The sequence below is a fragment of the Lepus europaeus genome, chromosome 11 (assembly GCF_033115175.1).
Source record: "Lepus europaeus isolate LE1 chromosome 11, mLepTim1.pri, whole genome shotgun sequence".
NCBI lineage: Eukaryota > Metazoa > Chordata > Mammalia > Lagomorpha > Leporidae > Lepus > Lepus europaeus.
In genome coordinates, this window is record NC_084837.1 from 62,612,650 (window position 1) to 62,626,372 (window position 13,723).

Genomic DNA, 13,723 nt, shown 5'->3' on the forward strand with positions numbered 1-13,723 from the left:
TGTTCTCGCTCACCCCCACCCACCCTCTTAGAGTGAGTGTTCTGTGTTCTGTGAATATTTATTGAATGAAATGAGTACTTGTACTAAACGACTGACAACTCTGCCCGGTCTATTAGGAACAGCTCTGGATCTTTAAAATCTGGGTAAATGCTATTAAAGTCGGACAGGCGGGCAGGTGCCTCGGGCACCTAAGCACGCAGGCACAGGTGGCCGCCATCTTCAGCCTTACCTGTCACTCCGCATCCCGTAGTGCGCAGCTCTCATACAAATAATCTGCGCTCCTGACAGTATCCCCAGCCGTGGCAGACTAAATAAAGCGCATTGTGACACTGACTCTAAACGCGGCCACGTTTGCGTCCCCAGCCCGGAATATGACGCCGGCGGCTCATTAGCTCCAATCAGGTACGCGAAGTGCGGCTCACTATCTGGCCGCCGGCCTCCGCTCGGTCTTTCCGTACAGCATGGCAGCCCCCAGAGCGGCGGCCTCCGACAGGGCCTTCCGTACAACAGGGCCACCTGCGGAACGCGAGCCGCGCCCCTTCCCTCCCAGCTACCGGAAGTTGCCCTTTGAAACCGAGGCGGCGGGCTCAGCCGGCGGCGCGGCGGTTGCTGCTGAGCGTCTTTTGAACCAGAGCAACAAGGACTGCGGGCGGGAGCGGCGGGCGCCTGGGTTCGACTTTTCCGGGACGAGGGAGAGGGCTGGATGTGAGGGAGGGCGGGCAGGGCTGCGAGTGGAGGGTTTGCTCTTCCCCGACGCCGGGCCCGACCCTTCGGTCGCCGTGGCTGAGCGCTGGGTAACGTTCGCCTTGCTCCTTCCAGGGCCCAGCCGTGCAGCCTGCTCACGATGACCAGCGTGGTTAAGACGGTGTACAGCCTGCAGCCCCCCTTGCTGAGCGGCGGCTTGCCCGCAGGTGGGTGTCGCCCTGCGGACCCACCGTGGATGTGGCGGGGAACGAGATGCGGGCATCCCGTCGGCTCTGAAGACCTGCTGGGCCCCCTAGAACCAGGCTGTCCAGGTTTTTGATGACAGTTAGGATTTGTAGTCCAGGCCGGAACCCCTTCTGTCTGCACCACGCCGACCGCACCACACTGGCGCGTTCCATTCTAGCTGCGGGTTGCTGTACAATAGGATGACCGTTAAGTTAGGGATCCCTTGTTAGCCGGTGGTCCGGCGGAACCTTGTGGGCAGGCAGGAACGTAGGGGCAGTGAGATGCCGGGGAGGGGAGTCGTGGGATTGCTGGTTCCTCTCCTAAGCACAATCACTAACCTTTGTTGAGTGAAGGGGAGGCGGGGGCTGTCAAGCCTAGCCAGAGAGTTTGACGCTGGGAGGAGAGAATGGCTGTTAGCTGCTTTGCCATCTTGCTTTGCTTGTGCTTGGAAGTCATCTGGGGAGAGGGGGGTAGCGGTCCTGGGACAGCCTCATGGGGAGATGATGGCATGGAATTAGCTCTCGTGTCGTGTGCATGCCGTTATGGCGCATCTGTTTATGCCCCCTTCCAAGAATTCTCCGCAGCTGGCTGATGTGCTAGGGTACAGTTAATCTTCAAGGTAAGCAGGCTTTTCTCTGGAGGCTGAAAGGGGTTTTTTGTGTGTGTTACCTCAGAACACCTGAGGAGTGGCATTCTTGGCACTGGCAGGGACTGGGCGTGGCGGGAGGAACTGGCCCCAGGTCTCCACAGCGCCTCTGTTCCCTGCAGGTGCGGTGCCCCTGGCTCAGCACCAGTGACTGCCTCTCCCTGCCTCCTTGCCAGCTTTCTGCAACTGCAGTAGATGAACAGTTTTAGGCTGTCCCTAGGTTTTCTGTCTTGACTTAGAGAATAAATTGGTTGTTTTTTAAGGTTTTTTGTTGTTGGTTTTTTTTTTTTTTTTTTTTTTTTTGACAGGCAGAGTTGGACTGAGAGAGAAAGAGACAGAGAGAAAGGTCTTCCTTCCATTGGTTCACCCCCCAAGGCCGCTATGGCCGGCCCACTGCAAAGATCCGAAGCCAGGAGCCAGGTGCTTCTCCTGGTCTCCCATGGGGTGCAGGGCCCAAGCACTTGGGCCATCCTCCACTGCCCTCCCGGGCCACAGCAGAGAGCTGGACTGGAAGAGGGGCAACCAGGACAGAATCTGGCGCCCCAACCGGAACTAGAATCCCGGGGTGCTGGCGCCGCAGGCAGGGGATTAGCCTGTTAAGCCACGGCGCTGGCCCAGTTTTTTGTTTTTTTTATTTTTTTTTTGTTTTTTTTTTAATAAGATCTATTTATTTATTTGAAAGGCAGAGTAGCAGAGAGGCAGAGAGAGAGAAATCTTCCATCTGCTGGTTCGCTGGCCAATCTGGAGCCAGGAGCCAGGAGCCTCTTCCAGGTCTCCCACACGAATGCAGGGTCCCAAGGACTTGGGCCATCTTCTACTACTTTCCCAGGCCATAGCAGAGAGCTGGATGGGAAGTGGAGCAGTGGGGTCTCAAACCAGTGCCCATATGGGATGCCGGCACTACAGGCAGTGGCCACAGTGCCGGCCCCTGCTTTTTAAGTTTTTTTAATAGATAGTATATGCATATTTAAAAAGTTAGGAAATGATAGGCAGTGAAAAGCAAGTTTCCTTCCCTCGGTTGACAACAGTCGGTTTTCCTTCCTGTCTCCCCTTTTAAGAGATAGTGTTTATTACATCCCACCACATTGTTCCTACAAAGCAAATCATGGGTTCTGACAAATGTGGGTTAATAGAATCAATTCCAGTCAACGAAGTGTGAATTTTTATCAGTTTACCATTAACTCTGTTTTACATGAGGTCTATTTGTTATTATATATACCTTGATACTTATGGTAGGAGAAGATAAATATATTACCCCAGAGTTTCCTTTTACTTCAGACACCTTAAAAAATAACATGTAATATTTGCTTTTGTTGTTAAGAGTAATGAAAATAGAGAGGACAGGTGTCCAGTAAATGTACCTATAAAAAAAAATTGGCCTGAGGCACCAGTGTTACAGCATAGCAGGTTAATCTGCCGCCTGCGATGCCAGCGTCCCATGTAGGTGCCAGTTTCTGCCCTGGCTGTTCCACTTCGGGTCCACCTCCCTGCTAATGTCCTGAGAAAGCAGTAGAAGGTGACCCAAGTACTTGGGCCCCTGCACTCTGGAAGAAGCTCCTGGCTTCAGCCTGGCCTCGTGCTGGCTCTTGTGGCCATCTGTGAGGGTAAACCAGCAGATGGAAGATCTCGTTCTCTCTAAGTCTTTCAAAATAAATAAATAAATCTTTAAAAAAAAGTTGGCCTCATATTTATTTCAGACTTGTACAGCTTGTTACCCAATTAAGATTTTATCAAATCTGGTTATGAAATTTTCTAATCTCACAGTCTGGTACTTTTTGCTTTTCTTGTTAAGGTTTGTTTGAAAGGCAGAGATACAGAGCGAGAGCGAGACACAGGCAGAGATCTCCCAGCCTCTGGTTCACTCCTCAAATGGCCACAATGGTCAGGGCTGGGTCAGGCCAAGGCAAGGAGCCTAGAACTCCATCCAGGTCACCCACGTGGGTGGTTGTGGCTTAACCTGCTGCACCACAATGCCAGCCCGTGTACCTAGTTTTTTCAGCTTGATAAGCCTCTGAAGTCAAGCTTAAAGGACCATTTTACATTTGTGTGAGTGTTGGGAGGGGTGGGGATGAAGCCTAACTCCAGAATCAGTCGCTTGGATTTGCTTTTACAGTGCCTGGTGGTCACAGCGTGTGTAGTTGTAACGTGAGGCGAGGGGGTGTGGTCCTTGGCAAGGCCATTTCTCTGATCATCCAGCAAGGCCCAGAGAGCAGACCAGAAGGGTTGCCAAATGAAAGCCCTCCAGACTTAGTGCAGGATAAACACGCTGCAGGGGCCCGTGGGGGAGGCAGCCAGCCTGGAAGAGGGGGCAAGGAGGGGTCCGACACGAAGGTTAGTGGACCTCTGCACAGGCACCGGGGACACAGAGATAGATGTCTCTCAGAGGGGTTAGGGAGACATCCTGGTGTAAAGGGCTTGGCAGCCACCAAAAGCAAAACTCAGAGCAGCTTGGGCACTGCCTTAGGGAACTGCTGAGTGGCACGATTCCTCTGGTGCCTGAGTGAGCAGTGTTTGCTTTGCTCTGCTAACTTCCACGGTCGTGTTCAGGAAGCGCGTGGCTCGGATCAGCCTCTGTGCTCACGGCTCTATCTCTGTCCACTCATTTGATGTGTCATCAGGCACACTGCTGTGACGGTCAGATATTTTAATCTCTATCGCCATTTAGTCTAGAAGGCTTATTCTTTTTTTTTTTTTTTTTTTTGACAGGCAGAGTGGACAGTGAGAGAGACAGAGAGAAAGGTCTTCCTTTGCCGTTGGTTCACCCTCCAATGGCCGCCACGGCCGGCACATCGCGCTGATCCGAAGGCAGGAGCCAGGTGCTTCTCCTGGTCTCCTATGGGGTGCAGGGCCCAAGCACTTGGGCCATCCTCCACTGCACTCCCAGGCCACAGCAGAGAGCTGGCCTGGAAGAGGGGCAACCGGGACAGAATCCGGCACCCTGACCGTGGCTAGAACCTGGTGTGCCGGCGCCGCTAGGCAGAGGATTAGCCTGTTGAGCCATGGCGCCGGCCTGAAGGCTTATTCTTTAGAGTTAAGCTGAGCAGACTGAGAGTGGCTGGTGTGAAAATGCAGTTTATGACCTCTTGGGATGGAGCAGTGTCTGTTACAGGGCTGCACCTGCCTGGTCTTGATGCCTGACGTTTCACCTGCCTGTTTCCCTTTGCAGACACACAAGCTCGAGCCCCTTCTAAGAGTCTTTTACCTGTGAAGTCCAAAGACGTGGATGTTTCCAGACACGTTCATTCAGGAGGCTCAGAGAACGAAATCACGAAAACCACCAGACCGAGGCGAGAGAATGGGTGAGAGTCACCTGTTGGCATCGAGTGGGCACTTCTTGCTAGAAACTGTGCAGTTCTGAGAATTAGGAAACAGGGCTCTGGGTGCACAGGGCTCCCGAACAACTGGCACAGCGTTGCTGAGCTGTTTGTCGGGGTCTGTGTGTTGGCCCCTTCTGGAGAGACAGCAAGGGCTCTGGTGAGAGGCGTTCTCTCCTCTCGCCACCTGCTTTAAGCATACAAAGGGCAGCGCCATGGTCACATAGCAGCCCTGAGTGGTGGTCGTCAGGGGGCGAGACTTAGTTGTTAGCCGAGGTTGCCAGTCGGAGCAGACTCCACCTGCAGTGGAGCACGTGTGTGCCCCTGCTCAACTCTCGGTTCCCTGGTGAGCAAGGCTGACATGCTGACTTGGGCAGGGGCAGGGGCAGGAGCAGATTGTTGGGGTGGTCCCGAGAGCCCTCTCCCTGACCATGAGCCTTTTGGGTAGTCCGTGCTGAAGCAGTGATGCCGGGGCCCCCAGAGCAGGCGAGCCAGTGCTGTTTGCCTTGCGTGTCGTCTCTGTTCTGCCTTGTTCACAGCACGGCACAGTGGTTCCACGGCTCTCTCATCAGCTGCTCTGTGCTTGCTCCTCTAGGCAGCTGAGAGCTGCGGACACTGCCATCAGGAGGAATGTCAAGAAGAGGTGAGCACCCAGAAAAATGGGCCCGGCTGCCGTTTTGCAGTAGTGGATCTGAATCCTGGTTGAGATCACTCATGGGATTTGTGATCATTGAGCTCTGTGTACCACCCCAGAAACCTGAGTGGGTGTTTCAGCGGCCAGTTGTAATCACTGTTGGGGTGTAAAATCACTGGTGCTGCCATCTTTTGGGGCCTCCTGCCGAGACCGTTGCTAATCAGAAATCAAGCCCAGCACAAACTATGCCGCAGCAACAGGAGTGTGAAGCCTTCAGGGGAGGAGGGGCGGAGGGGAGCTACTGATCTCAGCTTGAATATTGTGATGGTGGTGGAGGTGGAACTGGAATTCTATAGAATGATCCATCTCTCCCTCTTCGAAGCTGGCTTGGAACTTTTACAGTCTTGAACTTTAAAATAATAAATGAAAAGTTCACAAAGATATGTTCTAATTCCAGATTTGTGTTTAACAAGTTTGGAGGGCTGGCGTCTGGGGTGGTAGTTGAGACACTGCTCGGGAACCTGCATGCCATTGTGGGTCGCCTGGTTCAAGTCCCAGCTCTACCTTCACTTCCGCCTTCTTGCTGATGTGCACCCTGGGAGGCAGCGGTGACGGCTTCAGTGTTTGGGTCTCTTCCAACCACGTGGGAAACCTAAATTGAGTTCCAGCCTCCTGGCTTCAGCCTGGCCCAGCCCTGGCTGTTACCGGCAATTGGGGAGTTGACCCATGGACGGAAGATCTCCTTAATGTTTTGAAGACAAAATTGTAGTGGGAAAGATTGAGGCACCATCCATGTCTCCGCTTGGGAGGGACATGGGTGTTGAGCACAACAACTGTCCTGGCTTCCAGCGCTTTGATGAAACCTGGGATCGGGGCCTCTGGCCAGACCTCTGCAGTCTGTGTTGTCGGAGTGTGCGTTGTCTCCCTGTGGGTGAGGGTGCAGCGCTCTCTAAGTTTGCTGTGGCTGAACCAAGAAAGAAGGCATGTGCAGGTGTTTACAGGGACTATGATCCCGTGACCGCTGTTGAGATGCCGAAGGCTGGCGTCCTGCATGGTGCAGAGAGATTTAGAGTTCTGTAGCAGTTTGTCACTGACCTGTGTTCCTGAACAGTGAAACATGATATTACATGCCTAAGGAATAGTTTCTTTTGATAAATAAATAATTGACAGATATGGAGTGGGGAGGGAGACTGAGAATTTCAAAAAGAAGGTTTGAATATCAATGATGGTAATGGCTACTTATGAAAGATTTATTATGGACCAGTAGCCGGGTTCTGGATCATTCATGTGTTATCTCCCTTATTCTTTTTTTTTTTTTTTTTTTTAAGATTTATTTATTTGAAAGTCAGTTACACAGAGAGAGAAGGAGAGGCAGAGAGAGAGAGAGAGAGAGGTCTTCCATCCGCTGGTTCACTCCCCAAATGACCACAACGGCAGGAGCTGGGCCAGTCTGAAGCCAGGAGCTTCTTCCAGGTCTCCCACGTGGGTGCAGGGGCCCAAGGACTTGGGCCATCTTCTGCTTTTCCAGGTGACAGCAGAGAGCTGGACTGGAAGTAGAACAGCCCGAACTCAAAAACAGCACCCATATGGGATGCCGGCACTGCAAGTGGCAGTTTCACCCACTGTGCCACAGCACCAGTCCCTCTCATAATAATAATATGAAGTGCGAGTATTATCCTGTTTTTAGAAATGGGGAAACAGAGCCTTAGGGAGGTTGGGCAGCTCACCGTAGATCATCCACCGTGATGTGGGGAACCCTATTTGTGTAACTCCATAGCGTACATACAGTCCCTCTCCATGTAAATCCACCTGTTGCAGTTATAAACCACCGAGTAAGCAGAAATCCGAGGAAGAGCTCAAGGACAAGAACCAGCTCTTAGAGGCCGTCAACAAGCAGTTGCACCAGAAGCTGACAGAAACTCAGGTGAGGAGCCCACCAACCTCTGTCACTAGCTGCCACTGGGCACGGCGTGTGCGGTCCTGAGGGATGGCGCGCTGGGGAGGAGCAGGCTTGCAGCGCCCAGCTGCCTGACCGCACAGAGAGAAGCAGCCAGGCTCGTGCTGGCGCTGTCCACTTGTGGAGTCTGAGAGGGTTCCCGACTGACTGTGCGCCACCACCACAGGGAGAGCTGAAGGACCTGACCCAGAAGGTAGAGCTTCTAGAGAAGTTTCAGGACAACTGTTTGGCAATTTTGGAGAGCAAGGGCCTTAACCCAGGTAAGAGAACACACACAGCTGCCGTCAAAGAGAACAGCACAGGTCCACCTTCCTAAGCTGACTAGCAGTGTGGCATCAGCTGGTCTAGGCAGGGCAAAGGTTGCACGGCAAAGCACTAAAGTGCTTTGAGAGCTTCTGTTTGTTTCCATACAATGTTCATTTGGCTGCCCGACAAACTTCAAATGACTGAAGATAGAAACATCTTTCTTTTCTTTATTTGAAAGGCAGAGTTACAGGGACTGGGGGGTGGGGGTGGGGGTGGGGTTGGAGAGTCAGAGAGATAAAGGTCTTCCATCTGCCGGTTCACTCCCCAAATGGCCACAATGGCTAGAGCTGAGCCAGTCTGAAGCCAGGAGCCAGGAGCTTCTTCCAGGTCTCCCACGTGGGTGACTTGGGCCATCTTCTACTGTTTTCTAAGGCACATTATCAGGAAGCTGGATTGGAAGTGGAGCAGCCAGGATTGAACCTGCACCCATATGGAATGGGTGCTGTGCCAAGTGCTGGCCCCTATCTCTTTCTTATCTAAACTCTTTATGCCATTCATTTGGTGCCAACAGGTTTAAAGTTGCAAACAGACCAGAAATATTTTGCTCCTTTCACGGGAGATACAGCATGCTGGTGACTCCTTGGTGGCAAGAGGTAAAGGAGAATGCTGCTGCAAGGGGTCCTGAACCTAGCTAGTCACAGGGTCCAGCAGAACTGTGGTTGACGTGGGACTCAGTTCTGACCCTGTCCCTGGACAGCAGAGTCTAGCAAAGAAGAGACCAGAAAAAGGAGTTAACCAGGCCGGCACTGCGGCTCAATAGGCTAATCCTCCGCCTAGCGGCGCTGGCACACCGGGTTCTAGTCCCAGTCGGGGCGCCGGATTCTGTCCCAGTTGCCCCTCTTCCAGGCCAGCTCTCTGCTGTGGCCTGGGAGTGCAGTGGAGGATGGCCCAAGTCCTTGGGCCCTGCACCCCATGGGAGACCAGGATAAGCACCTGGCTCCTGCCATCGGATCAGCGCGGTGCGCCGGCCACAGCGCGCCGGCCGCGGTGGCCATTGGAGGGTGAACCAACGGCAAAGGAAGACCTTTCTCTCTCTCTCTCTCTCTCTCACTGTCCACTCTGCCTGTCCCAAAAAAAAAAAAAAAAAAGGTTAGCCAAAGAATGCAAGAGGAGCCGCAGAATGCCCGGAGAAGGGCTGAGGCCTCGTGGAACTGAAGACTGCCAAGTCTGGTGCGACAGCTAAGATGCCTGCTGTGGCCCAGGCTTCTGACTCCAGCTTCCTGCTAGTGTAGACCCTGGGAGACAGCAGTGATGGCTCATGTAGTTGGGTTCCTGCTGCCTCATGGGAGACATGGAATGATTAGACCAATGGATGGAAGCTCTGTCTCACTCTCTCTGCTTCTCAAAAAATGTGTGTGTTTTGTTTTGTTTTTTTTTTTTAATTATAATAAAAAATGCTGACTGCGGTTAACCTATGGGTTACAGGTTTAGGATATTCTTTGCAATAACTAAACATTTTATATGATTTAAGTTACCCGTGTGCACACACTGTTAACGAAAAACAGTAATAATTTTTTAAGGCTTTAAAGGCTTTTAAAAACAGTTTTGTAGGGTAAGGGTTTAGCCCAGCAGTTAAAACACCTATATCCCACATCGGAATGCCCAGGTTTGCTTAAGTAATTGGGTTTTTGCCAGTCACACGGGAGACCTGGATTGCTCCGGGCCAGCCCAGCCCATCTCTAGCCATCGCGGGCATTTCTGGAGCTCTGGCTATGTGTTTCTCTGTCTCTCATTGCAAATAAATAAATAGATCATAATATTTTCAAAGGTAATTTTTATACTGTAAACAAAAAAATACATTTTCTTTGTTCAGATTTTTCAGCTGGGATAAGGAGAGTAGAGTGATTTTTTTTTTTTTTTTTTTTTTTTTTTGGCATATTGAAATCTAAAGAGACACGGGGGAAGTGCAGCTGTGAATGGCGTGGGTGACTCTACCAGGGTGAGAACCCGGGGGAGAACGTCTAGGACTGGACACTCAATTTCCCTCGTGAATAAAAGCCCTTCTGTCCCTGGTGGGGCCTCTGCTTTCTTTTGTTTAAAGTAAGTTTGCTAAATGAGGCTGACTGTCGTACCCATTGGTTTTAGGCGGTGAGACCCTGGTGCCGCAGCAGACCTCCACCACGGATCACACAGACTCTATGGTGAGGGTTGGGTGTGAATGGGTCGGGCTGAGGGGTCCTGGGGCTCCGGGAGTCTCAAAGTCTTCCCCCATGTGCACAGCAAACCCTCAGAAGTAATCTTTGTCCCTGGTAGGAGAGGAGAACGACCAGACGTGTACTCAGTATAGCATATTTTACTTCAGAGGTAGCTTTGTGCTTACCAATGTGAGTCTAAACTGAAAATGTGCTACTGTGAAACCTAACAGGGTGGACCTGTATGGAGAGCTCTCTGGTTTGTCCGTTCTGCACTTTGCCACATTTCTTCCCTTATTCCCTTGCCTAGAACTGTGTGATGCCAAGGTCAAGGTCAAACCTGTTAAGTTTTAATTCTGAGCTGCTTTTTGTAAGAAGTGGGAAGGTAATCGTTTGGGCTTCAAGTCTCTCAGATCCCTGTGATCTCTTTCTCGGAGATATTTGTCATCTTAGAGATCGCAGAACACGAAGCAGCAACCAGAGACCATCAGTCACGTCTTCTGTGACTGCTGCGTTTTGTTCCTAAAGTCTGAGGAGCGCAGAGCGTGTTGTGGTGGGGTCGTCTGGCCGTCTGGATGACCGAGTTCCTCCCTGCGGGGAGCTCAGCAGTGAGCCCGCAGGTGCCTAGATGCTCAGTGAGTGGCTGGATGAGCGGAAGGGCCTTCAGCGGTCACCGGACTGCTTTACATGGAGATTTGTGTACTACATTGTACTTTCCTCTTAGTTGCTGTTAGAAACACTGCAAGATGAGCTGAAGCTTTTTAACGAAACAGCCAAAAAGCAGATGGAGGAATTACAGGTGAGAGGCCGGCATCACCCGGAATGGTTACCATTGCCTACCACGATAGATGGGGTCAGGGAGGAGTCTTTGTTTCCTATTTTTCTGTTTATTTTTATGAACTGTTTTGAAAGAATTTGATTTATAGAAATGCTGAAAAGGTAATAAAGCAAATGCAGTTCCCTTGATACTAACTTCTTACATTGTCTTCGTGCCAAGACTTCCTTTGGATTTCGCTAATGTTTCCCACTGATTGTCTTTTTCTGTTCCTGAAGATTCTTAGAAATGTTCCCATCTCCAGGACATGAGGCAAAACAGTAGCTTGCTGCACGCTGGGAGTTAAGACTTGTGTGGTCCATTATGTGGGAACTTGACATTGCCAGGAGGAGACTTACTGAGAAGCCCAGACTCTTGGGCTTGGATAGAATACTGCACTGACCAGACAGGATTTTATTGCTACAGCTTAGGTATGGGAGTGTAGTGTAGAGGGATAGCTCCTCAGACCAGCTCAGATAAGCAAGCCCTAAGGAAACGTGATGCCGGTTGGTCTGTTGGGATGCCGGTGGACCTCTCTGGAATAGAAGCATGACATTGTGTGAGGAGATTTTCTTTCCTCTGAGTCAGGAGTTTCCTGTGTACATTTTTTTTCTCTGGACTGTCTTTCCATGCAGGCCTTAAAGGTAAAGTTGAAGATGAAAGAAGAAGAAAGGGCTCGATTCTTAGAACAGCAAACCTTATGTAACAGTCAAGTAAATGATTTTACAGCAACCCTTGAGGAAATGGAGAAGCTACTAGAAATGTGATAGAAAGCAAGCGGTCAGGTGGCTTCCTCGTGGGAGCAAACTGAGAGGAAGCCACCTCGGACATCTTCCTGGCCGTGATCTTCTAGGCCTCACCATCCCCAGAGAGAAAACAGTTTCTGCAGTAGGACTAAGGACACTTGATGCTGGAGTGGCGGCTCCTCGAAGCTAGTTCTGCCAACTTTCAGACTGGATGGCTCTCCTGAGCCTCGCGGGTAAAAAATGGAGGCCGCAAGAGGGGACCTGGAAGCGTGGATCGGTGTCCTAGGCAACAAAGCAGCCCCCCATTGCAATCGGGAGATGAAACCAGCCACAGCCAGAAGATCTAAAAGGTCACGTGCAGATTTGCAGGGGGACACTTGAATCTCAGTGGAGCACAGGTACTCCACAGGAGACATCCGACAAGAGCCGAGCTGTCACCTACTGATCTGGAACACATTCTGTCCCGTACCTCCTTGTAAATTTACAAACTTGAAGTTGCTTGAAGCTTTTTGGCTTAGTAAATGGGGTGAAAGGGTATAGATAGCAATAACACCTACCTGAAACAATACACCTTGGAGCTTTTAATCTAAATTGCATTTGGTTTTTTTTAAGTGCTACTTTTGAAATAAATATTTCCCTAAGTGTTCTGACTATAACATTAAGGAGTGAAAACAGCCTTTAACCTAAATATGTCAGCTGGACCTGGTTGACCTAGGCTGGTTCCCAGGCTCATGGTGTTCTGATGTCCCCAGAGTTCCCTGTCTTCCGGAGCCTTGGGCGCTCCCCTGGGGGTGTTCCTGTTTGGGGCGGGAGGTGCCGTGCTGCCTTCTCTGGCCGTGTGGCCACTTGCTGCCTCTGTTCTGCCTGTACTCACACATGGTCCACACCTGCTGTTTGCTCTGCACAGCCAGTCCTGGGCCTTTTGCCCTAGGGAACTCCAGTCCCGTGGCCTAAAGTCCAAGGTAGGTAGGCCTCCCCTCTGGCTTACCAAAGGCACACCCAAGTGTTCCTTCTTAGTTTTGGTAATCTCCCATTCTTTCTACACCTTCCCCCCATTCTTCACCAAACCTTCCCGCTCTACCCTTCAGCATCATTAAGGCTGCTCAGAGCCACGCAGTGAAGCCAGGTAACACCCTGCCCTAGTGTAAAGGCTGAAATGATGTGTCCCCTCACGCATTGTTAGCTATGTCTCAATTTTTTAGATGTTATCTTTTAATTCCATTTTTCTATGATTTTTTCTTAACTATTTATTTGAAAGGCAGAGTGACAGATACAGAGATCTTCCACTGGTTCACTCCTCAAATGGCTGCAATGGCCAGGGCTGGGCCAGGCTGAAGCCAGGAGCCTAGAACACCATCTGAGTCTCCCACGTGGGTGTGGGGGCCCATGTACCTGGAGCATCCTCTGCTTTCCCAGGTGGGTTAGCAGCAAGCTAGAGTGGAAATGGGGCAGCTGGACTGGAGCAGGTACCCTGATACAGCGTAACAGGCAGTGGCTTGACCCACTGCGCCACAACCCTGGCCTGAAGTCTCAAATAGGAGGGTAATTAATTAAATAATCCTCACTGATAAGAAGGGCTAAATATTCTACTCATTTTCAGAATGTTTACACTGCAAAGGGTTTGTTTACTTAAATTTGAAAGTAGCATTTTTAGTCCCCAAAAATTAACATTTCCTTCTTGGAAAGAAAGTGGAGACTTGATTGTGGGAATCGCACCTCCTTGCCAGACCTCGAATTCACTGCTGCAACTGTGACTACCTGAATGCCTGTGGTTCCTAATTTCCCCCAGTGTGGAGACCCTGCCCACTCCTGGCTGTCTTCCAAAGAATCTTCACCCCAGAGTTCTGAGCGCTGCCAGCCAGCGGGTTTTTTTTTTTGTTTTTTGTTTTTTTAACTTTTATTTAATGAATATAAATTTCCAAAGTATAGTTTGTAGATTACAATGGCTTTTTCCACCCCATAACTTCCCTCCCACCTACAACCCTCCCATCTCCCATTCCCTCTCCCATTCCATTCGCATCAAGATTCATTTTCAATTATCTTTATATATAGAAGATCGATTTAGCATATATTAAGTAAAGATTTCAACAGTTTGCACCCGCACAGAAACACAAAGTGTAAAGTACTGTTTGAGTACTAGTTATAGCATTAATTCACATTGTACAACACATTAAGGACAGAGATCCTACATGAGGAATAAGTGCACAGTGACTCTTGTTGTTGACTTAACAAATTGACACTGTA

The 13,723-nt window shown here is 50.5% G+C and overlaps 1 protein-coding gene across 1 annotated transcript; it reads left to right on the forward strand.

Annotated features, from left to right (window-relative positions):
• The first annotated feature begins 461 nt into the window (after nt 1–461).
• KNSTRN (kinetochore localized astrin (SPAG5) binding protein) lies at nt 462–12,143 on the forward strand. The gene is made up of 9 exons (XM_062205629.1): nt 462–670; nt 820–911; nt 4,743–4,875; nt 5,486–5,533; nt 7,343–7,448; nt 7,648–7,741; nt 9,873–9,928; nt 10,644–10,718; nt 11,369–12,143. Exons 1-9 carry the CDS (start codon nt 462–464, stop codon nt 11,498–11,500), a joined length of 945 nt encoding a protein of 314 aa, XP_062061613.1. The 3' UTR covers nt 11,501–12,143.
• The last annotated feature ends 1,580 nt before the right edge of the window (nt 12,144–13,723 follow it).